The sequence below is a fragment of the Balaenoptera borealis genome, assembly GCF_965194805.1.
Source record: "Balaenoptera borealis genome assembly, chromosome: 5".
In the NCBI taxonomy this organism is placed as follows: Eukaryota; Metazoa; Chordata; class Mammalia; order Artiodactyla; family Balaenopteridae; genus Balaenoptera; species Balaenoptera borealis.
Genome location: NC_138862.1, coordinates 11,634,164 through 11,647,209, shown reverse-complemented (window position 1 = coordinate 11,647,209; position 13,046 = coordinate 11,634,164). Strand labels below are relative to the sequence as shown.

Sequence of the window (13,046 nt, the reverse complement as noted above, 5' to 3'; positions counted from 1 at the left end):
TCTAATTCTCTTATACTCAAAAAAAATGTGCTTTAAATTTTTTTAAATATCTTCCTTCATGTATTTGAAACATTTAAAAATTGTTTTCAAACTCTCATTAACGTGATTTTTTCCTATAGATTCTTTAAGTTTATTTCTTATTGCTTTTCATTTTATAGTCCCTCATAATATGTTGCTAGCTTTATTTCCATCTGTCTTGACTTTGTATCTGGTAATTATTGATCTATAAATTAATATCCAATTACTAGAGCCCAATATAGAAAGGAAATATGCAATATAATTCTTTGTTAAAATGAAAAATCTTCATTTGTGCCCCGGTCTACCTGATGCATTGGTACATCATGGCCGGCGTCCATTCTAACTGGCCAGCGCTTGTGCAGTAAGTACGTGTTGTTAAGTGTTTTGAATATCACTATGCCTAAAATACATTTTTCCTGGATGAAGTAAGAATTTTTCTGTTTTAATATACAATCAGGTTCCTCCTCTGTCATTTCTTTCTTTTTTTTTTTTAACTATTTATTTATTTATTTATTTATGGCTGCGCTGGGTCTTCGTTGCTGCACGTGGGCTTTCTCTAGTTGTGGCGAGCTACTCTTTGTTGTGGTGCACAGGCTTCTCATTGCAGTGGCTTCTCTTGTTGCGGAGCACAGGCTCAGTAATTGTGGTGCACGGGCTTAGTTGCTCCACGGCATATGGGATCTTCCTGGACCAGGGCTCGAACCCGTGTCCCCTACATTGGCAGGTGGATTCTTAACCACTGCGCCACCAGACAAGTCCCCTCCTCTGTCATTTCTTACTCTTTTGTATTTAATTTCAGCTTAGAATTATTTTGCTTACTGGTTATACCTTTTTAGTTAATGTAATAAGAATAAAATCCTAAATAAAAGAGACACAGGTAAATAGAGAATAAATTTTTATGGTGATGAACAATGTCTAACAATTTAACAGATCTTAAAACTAAAAAAGAAACAAACAAAAACTAAAGATTGTCTACTCTGATTTAGCTTGTGGTGCATATCAGGGACCTGAGATTAAAATCCTGGTATCTTTGTTCCCAGTTCAGTACCTTTTAATTATAGTCTGTTGCCATAAATTATTTTTCTGAACCTATTTGAGAATTTTGTGCAGTTGAAGATGAGATTTGAAAATAGAAGAAAAGTTAATCTTCATCACTTCTTACCCTTCTTTTTAAAGGGTCTCAGCCATTGGGTCAGTGACAGAGTGGGCCATCCCTGTCTATGCAGAGGCTAACTTTAGGCTTCCTCTCTTAGGACATATAGAGTTTTGATTAATAGCATTCCACTGCAGTTTTCTTTTTCACGTAGAGATATTAACTTGAACCAAGAGTGCAAATAACTCTAACAGAAATTGACCCTTATTTTCCATTTGTCTCTGAAATATCAAATCCCAAATATTAACCAGATTTTTTATTCATGTTTTTAGAGATTACTATTTATGCTTGATTCCAAATTACTATGAAAAGCAATACTGCTGAACTTTTAGCACATTAAAGTTTTACATCCCATGGTATAGCAGTGAGAAAGATGATGAAAAATGGAATTCTTTTTTCCTGATGTTGATTTTTGTCTCTTAGAACTGTAAACAGACCAAGGCGTCATCATTATGTTCCAGTTTCCATTCTTGGCCTTCCATGGCCCCTCTATAGCTAAACTCCTGTCTCAAGTACCCTTCATAATTTGGAAGTCACATGCCCATGGCTGCAGCCACAGGGAATAGTCCTTCAATTTGTGCCTTACAAAATTGTGTCTTCCTGCTGCATCCTGTCTGGTTATTCCCAGGCTCATCTGCTGGGTTCTCTACTGAAGCCCCTTTCTTCTTTCCTTCCTTCCCCCTCTTCAAGTGCCTCCTTCTCTCCAGTCCTTCCTCCTTGCCCAGTACCTGCTCCCCCTAACCTTCTGATCTCCAGTTAAACTTTTTCTCGTATCGCATTGATCCCTTTTAGGACCTCTCAATGTCACTTATGGTATACAGAATGCTTGTTACATACATTCTAACTTTATCTTAAGAACGGTCTAGCTAGTAGGAAAAGGTTAGCCTCACTCTTAGGGCTTTTCTCTAGGAATAAGTGCATTTTAACGCTGATCTTCTTCAGACCATCTCTCTACCTTTGACGTCTGATCTGTGAATGAAATCTAAAAGTAGAAATAAGGCAGGAAGAAACCTACCCATCTGGACTTACCAGTGAGCAAATCAAGAGAAGACAGGGCAGGCCTTAGTTCTTAAATCTCACCATATAGACCCCTTGGCTGCCCGCCTAGTTAGCCAGACCAAGAAGTCAACTGGAACTTTACTCTTGGTTCTACTGGACACTTTGACTTGTCTGATTTATTGTTGACTCAAGTAAGAAGAGATTTGGTGACTGAATCTGTTAGCAACCATTTGATTCCTATGGAATCAGAGGGTTTTCCCTCACCAACAGGCATTTCTTTGTTCTTCATATTTTTGGGTGTTTAAACTTCTGACTTGAGTACTTCAAATATCATAAAATACACTTTATTTTCAGTAGCATGCTAAGGAAATTACTGTTATTCCTGTGTTAGTATCAAATGAGGAAATCGGATCCAAAGTGATAATCAAATTATAGCTTTTTACTTTCCATCTGACTGCTGGCTTAGTTTGGGGCAGCTGACAGCTTCACACATGGTTTTAATAAGAAAAGATGCTTCGGAAGAGGTCTGATTCGAAGAAAAATATACCCTAGGGGGAGACTCAAAGTTGTGGAGGAGAGGGATGTCGTTTTGTTTCAAAGCAGCATGTCGTAAGAAGGAGGTGAGGTTGTAATGGTTTAGTGGAGCGAGTGTATGAAGAAGTGTGTACATCTTCAAAGCCAGTGGAGGTTGGTGTTGATTATTATCAAAAGAATCTTAAGATTCCATTCATGATCATCACCATGTCTCAAAATTGGTTGAGTTCCATTACTGTTGCTGAGTCCTCAGCAGTATAGTTTTTCTAATGCTCGTCCCTAGCAAGCTCCTTCTAAAGCACCTCATGGACCATGGTGCAGTGTGTTATACCTCACTAAAATATGATCTCAAACAGCTTCTGGAGATGAGTCATGTCAAAATGTAGAGTGATTTTAGTTTTCCAAGGTAACGTTTTTCAAACCTGAAGTATTATCTCCTACGTGTCTAGGCTTCCTCACTATGAAATGTTGCATGCTGATAAACAGTGGAAATGTCTATCAGCGCATGTCATTACATGAACTGTTTCTTGATCATTTATAGGAACTAAGAGAAATACATAATAAGCAGCAGCTACAGAAGCAGAAGTCCATAGAGGCTGAACGACTGAAACAGAAAGAACAAGAGCGAAAGATCATAGAATTAGAAAAACAAAAAGGAGAAGCCCAAAGGTGAGTCTTTTCAGTGGATTGTGGACCCTTCTGGAAGGAACTTTGAGTATTTACTATTCTTTGCCGGGCTTCTCCAAGTTCTTACTGCACCAGAAAGAGCCTTCAGTCTTTAATGTGTGTGTGGGCACATGTATATATAAATCTTTGCATGTATAAGTACCCCCCAAAGTTTTTGGTTGGTGCCCAGAACTCTCTCAGGCTACGACTATGTAGATAAATGGAATTATACAAGAAATTGGGACACTTGGTATGCTCATTTGCATGCCAATGACCAAAATACGTTTCCAGTTCACAGCCTTTTAATAACAGTGGCCATCAGAGTCCTGGGTTTGAAATCAAAGTCCCTGAGCTCAGTGGCCACACAGGGTTTCTCCAGTGAGACAGACAGTATACCACGCCATCTTCTTTCTTCTTTTTTTTCAACTGCAAATGAAACTTGAGTACAAAAGGACAAAATTTGCTGTTGCTGCTGCTGCTTAGGACACAGACACATTTTTGTTTGAATATTTGTGTCTGTAGTCTTCTATTTTTATTTGTAACCTTTCGTAGTAAATTGTAGAAATTTATTGTTTCACTTTTGGTGTGTCTGATTTTGTTATTGGATATTTGCTTTTTAAACTACAAATTGATTTTAGACTCCCAAGAAACAAAAATGACCAAATATCCCAATGATATAGTGTAAATTATAAAAATTGGTTATTGAAATTAGACTAAAAAAATGAAGAAACTCATACTTTAGGCAAGTCACTGATTTTACTGGGCTGAGCTCAGTTTAACTGCCAGGGTGCACATTTTTTTTTTTTAATATTTATTTATTTATTTAAATTTAATTTTTGGCTGCATCAGGTCTTAGTTGTGGCATGCGGGATCTTCATTGCGGTGCATGGGCTTTTCTCTAGTTGTGGCGCGCAGGGTCCAGAGCACATGGGCTCTGTAGTTTGCAGCATGTGGGCTCTCTAATTGAGGCAAGTGGGCTCAGTAGTTGTGGCATGTGGGCTTAGTTGCCCCACGGCATGTGGGATCTTAGTTCCCCAACCAGGGATCAAATCCGAGTCCCCTGCATTGGAAGATGGATTCTTTACCACTGGACCACTGTGGAAGTCCCCAGGGCGCACTTTTGCAGCACTTTTTATTATGGGTACATATTGTATTTTGCATTTGGTGTTTTGTTTTTTTTTATCATGCCAGTGGGTAGGTAGGGTTTCAAACCAATTTAGAGGACTATTTTATGGTTCTCTTGGTGGAAGGAGGTAGGTCTAGGATTTTGTCCCAGGGATTAATTCCTTGGATATGTTGATTAACTCCATCATTTTCTTATCTTCAAAGTTTATTATTCACAATACACTGCATCGAAGTTCCACATTCCTACAGAGTAGAAATACACATACAGTGACATAATATAAAAGTTTAAATTTTCTGCTTACAATTGTATGATAAATAGCACCCAAACTTTAACTTCAGAAATTACGTGGTTATATGCTTTTATAAATGGTGGCCTTTATTGGTGGAATATGTTAAGCAAATTTTATTTGTTGTTATGAATAACAATTAACACTCCTACCCCTCCAAAAAATGTCTTTTGTGCTTTCTTAAAAGATGTTTTGAAAATTGTAAGTGAAATGCTTGATTTAAATTGAAAAGAATTCTACTGCACTAAAGCTTCACGTTTCTACAGAGTAGAAATAAATATAATATTTTTTAAATGGAGAATAAAAGTTTTATTTGTTTATATCATGTTCCCTTGGCAGTTTCCTCGTTCCAGGAGATGACCTTTGTGCGTTGGCCATGTCACAGGCTAGTGATTCATGCTGTAGACTTTAGAACCGGGCTGCCTGAAGTGGTCCCCAAGCTGGTGTGGCTGTATGACCTTGGACAAGTCATTCACTCCCTCTGCCTCATTTTCATCTGTAAAATTTGGATGATAATGATAGGACCTACCTACCTAGTGTGAGGGTTAAAGTAGTTAACAAGTGTGGAGGACTAGTTATTATTAACATGGTATCATTTATTATTGCACATTAGTTTCTTTCTTTATTTGGTTGCACCGGGTCTTAGTTGCAGCACATGGGCTCCTTAGTTGCAGCAGGCGGGCTCCTTAGCTGTGTCATGCAAACTCTTAGTTGTGGCATGCCTGTGGGATCTAGTTCCCTGCCCAGGGGTCAAACCCAGGCCCCTGCATTGGGAGTGCAGAGTCTTACCCACTGTGCCACCAGGGAAGTCCCACATTAGTTTCATTTAAAGTGTGATCATTTAAAGTGTTTTCTGATTTTGTAAAATATTATGGAAAGAGGGAAAAATCATCCCCGATCTTTTCCTATGGATTTCAGGTTGAGGCCATCATATTTTTCAAGGCCTATATTTAATTGCACTTTATCTCTTTGTGTCAGCTAGTTTGAAAAACAAAGTAGTCGAATTCAGTAAAATATATAGAAACTGTTGCTTAGTAAGGGATGGTTACTACCTCAAGGGTTCAAAATCACCTGTTGGTTTCCGCTTCAGTTCTGGGGAGCTACTTGTGTGCGTGTACATACGGTGTGTCCCCTCAGTGATCTAATTGTTCATGGACTTCTTTAAGCAATATTTCATTTGCAGTGCTGGGTATACTTTCTCTTCATGGAAGTTATGTTCCTGTGTTTTATGCCTTTTATTTTTCTTTGCAATTATATGCCAGTTTTAAAATCGAGAAGTATTTTTGTGATTTTTCTAATCACTTTATAAGCTAGCTACATCAGGAATTTTCTTTCTGTGTTTTTCTAAATCATGTGATTTCATCTCACTCAGAAAGGGAGCCCTGAGAGCCTCTGTTTCATTGATTCAGATCCCTCCATCTGAAGAACAATATCCCTTGGTGTTCAGCATCCCATTGACTAGATGGGGCTCTTTGTGCAAAGGGGCCACACAGCAGTGTTAACTTGGAGTTGCTTCCCTGCTGTAATCAGGCATTTTGTTGACAGACGAGCTCAGGAAAGGGGCCAGCAGTGGCTGGAGCACGTGCAACAAGAAGATGAGCATCAGCGGCCAAGAAAACCCCACGAGGAGGAAAAACTCAAAAGGGAAGAGAGTGTCAAAAAGAAGGACAGTGAGGAAAAGGGCAAACAGGAAATGCAAGACAAGCTGAGTCGGCTTTTCCTTCAACAACAAGAGCCAGCTAAGCCAGCTGTCCAAGCACCCTGGTCCACCGCAGGTATGAGAAGCCAAAATTATGTGAACAAATAAGTCCTTTTCTACACCTGAAACTAACACAACATCGTAAATCAACTATACCCCAATATAAAATAAAAATTAAAAAAAAAAAGTCCTGTTCTCCCAGATCCTCTTGGGAAATATTCATGTCTAATCAGGCTCTATCTTGGCTGTGTTCATAGCGATGAGAACATCAGTGTCTTTTTTTGGACGGTGCAGCTGTTCATCTTCTAGCATCATCAGATGTCTGTTTAGTTCTCCCCGCACCGTGCCAACCTTTGGCATCCAGAAGTCTTTTGCAGACGACAGTGGCATGAAGTTTCATTGCCAAACCCCATTCATACACCTGTATTCCAAATGGAGGTCATAACCCTTCCTGCTTCTCTGTTTTGTTATTTTCTCTGGGAATTTCAGAGCTGTCTCAGCAGCAGGAAGTGGTGCTTCTTCCCCTTGCCTATAGTGACGTGACATTCACTGTCCTTAGTCTGCACCGCATACAGCTGTGTTCTTACCTTTTGAAACTTTTTATTTTTGCCCTTTGAACATAAGTTAACATCTTTATAAATAACGATAAATGAAAGACTTTGAAATGGCTAGAAAACGTTATCCCTTTTATCAGATGCAAACTAGAATGTATTTTTTTGAATTCTCTTGTAGCTGTACGATATTGTAAAGCTTAGGAGATAATACTCAGCTGAGGAAAGTGATGGCCTTTTCCTTTGTTTGGCAAATGACAAATGTTTGTTTCCTGTTTGCACAGCGGGCAGGGATGGGAGTGAGGGTTCAGAGTTGGCCGACACCCTCCCTGCCTCAAGATGCATGCAGTCCAGGGAGAAAGACTGGCAAGCCATCAGATCCACACAGGAGCCTGTGCCATACGAGGACAAAATATATGTTTTAATATTTTTTTTGATCTGAAAATTATTTCACCATGACTTGATCTTAAGTTCCTTATGCGTCCTCTTGGTATAAAATGAGGATTTTTTTTCTCCTTTGGTCAGTGGGAAATTATGCACATCATTCAGTTCAAGATGACACAAAGATAGTACTTTCACGGCTTTTCAGAGAAAATAGGTGTGTATCAAAATACTTGCAGCTCTTGGGTAAAACAGTTCAGAGGGCTGTGAGTAGTTATTAATCAGGATCCACAATATCCTCTGCTCATGTGCATTTTTAAAAATTTTACTTCATTGAAAAGCTACATTATTTTCATCTAGGGTCTGTCTTTGGTTCATTTTTTTCTCTAGGACTTGTAGTTCACCAGGAATTACGATTGAATGATCAATAAGAACGGTTCTTGGTGAAATCAGCACTTATGTTTTACATCACCACATTGAGGGCCTAAAACATCAACCTTTCCATGTCTCTTAATATGGAAAGTTAAAGTTGTGCTTCTTTGCCCTGTCCCCTGTGGGTTGGCTGTTTCAAATTTGCGTCACATTCGAACCGCTGCATCGTGCTAGACACCCTGCATGGGGGGAAAGAGGTCTGGATGCTTTATAGATGCGCACTGCTGACGCCTAAGCCAGGGAGCAGAGAACGGGGACTTCAGGCAGCCTCACTGCACTCGGCACTGGGATGACCTTGGTTTAACGTCCACTAATGACCTCTCTGATGGGTTCTAGTTGCTGACATCAGATTTGGCTCTCCTTTGGTTTCAGAACCAAACACATCCTCACTATGTGTTTCAGAAATTCCTTGAGTAGATGGAAATTGTTCAGATGTTAAGATAGGCAGCAGAGGAGATAGATGTCTGTAATTTGGCTTGGGTCATGCATTTGTGTTCCGTGTAACGTTTTACTTTTGTTCCCTTCTCCTTCTTTCCTCGTAAACAGAAAAAGGCCCACTGAGCATTTCTGCACAGGACAATGTAAAAGTGGTGTATTACCGAGCACTGTATCCCTTTGAGTCCAGAAGTCACGATGAAATCACGATCCAGCCAGGAGATATAGTCATGGTAAGAAAGACTCCAGCGAAAGCGTGGTTTCCGTTGATGGTTAGCCATCTGTCCTCTTTTTGTACTTTATTTGACAATTGTAAAGTGGTTGGTGAGTGTGAAATCCAGTAATCCAGCATTTGAGTTTTTGAAGTAAGGCCTCACTCTTCTTCCTTTTCTATTAGAATGAAAGTTGGCACTTAAAAACGTATCCCAGCATCACTTTAAAATAGAATTGGTAAAGAAAATGGGTTCTTAACATAGCCTTGCATAATTTTAAATCTGTAAAGCTCTGGTAATTTTAGAGTTTAGATTACTACTTAGATATTAAAAGTAGTCTTTCAGAAATAGTTTTAAATGCAAAATGCTTGATCATCATTTTCATAGTTGCCACTGATAATTTTTGTATCTTTGGGTCAAAGCATCTTTTTTTCCCTTTGTGTAAACTTTGAATTGTGTGAAGAGTAATGAATTAAATACAGTTAACCTGCTTTCCTACTCTATAAATGAACAGATGAAAGAGTGTAGAACTTTGCTTGTTACAGCTTGTTTAATTATTATAATAATAATCTTATGATTGTAACTAAAACTATAGTAACCAGTTTAAGAAAGAATAAAGCAATGTGGTTGACCTAAATTATTTCCTAAAAGAAAATAGTAGTTCCTCAATCCAGTTATTAACGTTAAGTCTTAGAAATGGTTAAGCTTTGCATTACTGTTGGCTTTTTTTTTTTCTTTTTAATATGGAAATGGTTCAGAATTTTTTTTAAGAACTATGATAGTTAAGAATTGAGGCAAACACACTTCCCATACTAGGACCCATGTCTTTGAAGTATAAAAGGGTGTCATGCAGTCACTGTAATTACTCATGCATTCATCTTCCGTTTATGCATCGTATCTGTATTTAGAGTATGTGATCTTTCATGGGTCAAAATATATAGAAAGAACAGTATGTTTGGTACTCAAAGAACTCAATCCCTTCTCCACTTATTTTCTGATAGCTTTTTCTCTAGTTCTTATGGGCTGGAAATAAGGGAGTCGTGCCCAATGCTCCAGAATTTTTCAAAGTCAACATCTCCTTAACAATAACAAAACCCTCTTCCAGTAATCTCTCTGCCTTCATTCAGCACAGAGTTTTGAATGCCTGGGCGCCAGCCTCATTCATTCTTTACAGAAAGAACTGCTGGTTTCTCTCAAGTGTGGACACACCACACTGCACGTGAATGGTGACCCGGGCGGAGTGTTTCGCAGCTTCTTCCCTGTCTTCTGTTTCCTAATGGCCTGAGGCTGCTTTATTCCTCCTGCCTGGTCTTTGAAATATCTTGTGCCTTTTTTAAAGCAGATTAATTGGAAATTATCTAAATACCATGCAATAGCAGGAATCTAAACATTATGAAGGTACAAAGCCATAGCAGAGAAGACCTCATTACAAAGTTGATTTTTATACTGCTTTAAAAAAAAAAAAAAAAAGCCTAACATATTTGAAACTGGATTTTGTTGCAACACAAAGTGCAGAAAAGTAATGTTCTCTTCCTGAGATAAGGAAGTGTTACCAAATATTACCATAAGGAAATGTTACAGATGATCTGTATTTTAATGTGTATATATTGCTATTTTTTTGAAACATAGTCTTGTTACAATGGTACTGAGTCCTTTTCCTCAAATTGACTAGTTAAGCATCAGCCCCACTAGAAGAATAGAGTGTAAATATACCATGAGAATGAAGCATTTCATTAAACATGTATTTTGCCTTGTTTTCAAACCTTTGCTTTCCTGGTGGAGGTTAAAGGGGAATGGGTGAGTGCCTTGTGACTGTCAGGAAGTCTGCATCTTATTAAATGTTTTGTTCTCTTAAATCACTTTAATTCTGTGTAAGCACACATACCTTTGGGTGTTGTCGTGGCAGTAAAAAGATGTTTTGAGTTTGTGTAGTAAGTTGTGCTTAAAATAGAAAATGAAGAAAAAGGTGTAAATGTTTGTGTTACCAGGTTTCTGTTTGCTAGATTCCATGTAAGGACTAACTTGAAGTTTCCATATTGGCAAATTATTAGGTCAAGTCTCTGTCTCAGATCATGGACAAAAATAAATTCCAAGTTTAAGGTTAAACTTAAAACTTAAACTTAAACTTAAAAAATTCTTTTTTAAAAGGCTTTTTTTTTTAAGGAGAATATTGGAATAGTTTTCTAAGAAATGCCTTTCTGAGTTAAAACTAGAAGCCATCAATGACAAAAATGGACAGATTTGACAATATTAAAAACTTAAATCCTGTAGATTGCAAAATACATAGGAGACAAAGGGTCACTATCCATATTACATAAAGACTCTGAAAAGTTAATATGAAAGAAACCCACAGCTTTAAAATGTTGGCTGAGGATATAAAGAGACATATACAGATGAAGAAAAGTAAATGATTTTTTAAAAAATACAAAAAAGATGCTTCTTTCTTTGGTGATCAGGAAAATGCAAATTTTAAAAATGAGATAGCATTTTCCATCTCTCCGGTGAGCAAGTTTAAGAGTTTGATAATATTAAGCTTTGTCAAGAGTGTAGGAAAGTGGATACAATATACATTGTCAGCGTGGTTGTATGAATTGGCTAAGCCATTTGGAGGGCAATTTGGCAATACCTATTCAAATTTAAAACTCTCATTCCCCTTGACCTAGGAATTCTGTTACTCTCCCTCCTCTAGGCTGTTTTTAGCAAGTGCACAGATAAATGTGTCCATGGATGTTCACTGCAGCATTGTTGGTAAAAGCAAACAAGGAACAGCCCAGTATCCATCAGTAAGGGAATAGTTTAAATAAATTGTGATACAGCTAAACAATAAATATAATGAAGATGTTTTAAAAAATTACACAGATCTACATATACAAATAAACTCCAGTAAAAAAGCAGAAACAATATGTAGAGCATAGTTGCATTTGGTTAAATTAAAAGCTGTGTGTGTGTGTATGAATGTTTTTACATATATAGTTTACAGTCTCGCGGTATAGGCATCAAACTGTTAACAGTGGTTACCACTGGGCAGTTAGAGAGGTGTCTTTCATGTTTAATTCTATGTACTTCTATATTCATGTTTACAAATGTATTAACATTTGTAATTTTTAATGAAACACTAAAGATAAATCCAACTTCGACAACTGTTCACAGAGAAGGTCTCCCCAGGCCTGGAATGGTGTTTATTTTATCTCAGACATCCCACATATGTTAACGAAGGGGCTGTGCTGTGAGGCATACTGTTTTCTCTTGCTGAGGGGATAGCGGTGGTGTCTTCATTTTGTACCACAAGGTGCAGCAAGACACCTCAAATGGCATTCTACTGTATTATGTTTGTGAGGCTAACAATTGGTACCCAACAATTGGAAATGGACATGTAATAGTAGCAATTTTTTTATTTCATGAAGTTTGCAGTTGAGAAACAGAATCGTGAAAAATACGCAATAGAACATTCCTAGCAATCTCTCTTGGTTGAATAATCAGGAGTTCACCTACTTTTGTGGGCACAGTAATCATCGGCTTCTCAGATTTCTCAAACTTCTTTGAAAAGTAGCTAACTATACCTGTTAGATTTTAGAAGTCTAGTAACGTTTTCTGTTTTAATGTAGGCAGTCTTGGAGGGGGCTTTAAAAAATATTTTGCTGTTAAAAAAACTTGAGTATCAGCCCAATTTTCTCCAAAAATATATTTTCATGATTAACAAAAATTAAAGTGGTATTTTATATATAGTCCCGTTCTAAATGTTGTTGATAATACAAAAAAATATAAGATAATTCTACCATTCATATGTTTAAAATCTCTTTAGAAAAATAGGGAGAAACACATGAAAAGGCCATTGTGTGATGAAGTTCCCAATGAATTCTCACTAACTGCTAGGAATGTAAAAGAGGAAAGAAATCAGAGTGAACTAAGGTGCTCAGGGAAGACTTCTGAATGGAAACATCTTAATTGAGTTTGACCTGGACAGCTAAGGCTTAGATACTTTGAAAATCTATGGCCTGTCTTCTGATCTGGAGGTCCCAATACCTGGAGGGTGAATAAGTCCAATTTGACCTCCACAATGTATTGGAATAGCATAAGAGATTAGGGACTTCCCTGGCAGTCCAGAGGTTAAGACTCCACACTTCCAATGCAGGGGGCACAGATTCGATCCCTGGTCCGGGAACTAAGATCCCACATGCCACGTGGCCAGACAAAAAAAGAAATTGGAACACCTCTGCTCACTGCCATTTAGTTGAAGTTTATCTTAAGAAAACAGGCTGATCATCTACTCAGCTGGTTTTAAATGGTGCAAGGCTGAGTGCATCAATCCTGCTCAGGGACCTTAAAAAAAAACACAAAAAAACCCCACAACCAGTCCAGGGCTCATCCCCAGAGACTGTGGGAACTTTTCATCCATATTTAGGATTCAAAATCTTGTCCAGGTGGTTCTATCAGGGAGTCAGTTTAGGGAACCACTGATCTAACCTAATCTCTTTTCTGTCAGGACTAATCCCAAGTCATCCTGGAAAATATCCTCTTCTTAGAGATATCCAAAAAAGGAGACTTCTTTAGGGG

The 13,046-nt window shown here is 37.9% G+C and overlaps 1 protein-coding gene across 4 annotated transcripts in view; it reads left to right on the top strand.

Annotated features, from left to right (window-relative positions):
* Positions 1 to 13,046, top strand: part of ITSN1 (intersectin 1) — a 227,964-nt gene that overhangs the window by 128,535 nt on the left and 86,383 nt on the right. For all 4 annotated transcript variants that reach the window (XR_014245461.1, XM_082395043.1, XM_082395040.1 and 1 more), the window contains exons 17-19: positions 3,246 to 3,373; positions 6,328 to 6,557; positions 8,392 to 8,513. Coding sequence is in view for 3 of the 4 variants with exons in the window: in XM_082395043.1 (XP_082251169.1) it covers positions 3,246 to 3,373; positions 6,328 to 6,557; positions 8,392 to 8,513 (480 nt within the window). In the remaining variant the exon portion in view is untranslated. The remainder of the gene's footprint in view (positions 1 to 3,245; positions 3,374 to 6,327; positions 6,558 to 8,391; positions 8,514 to 13,046) is intronic.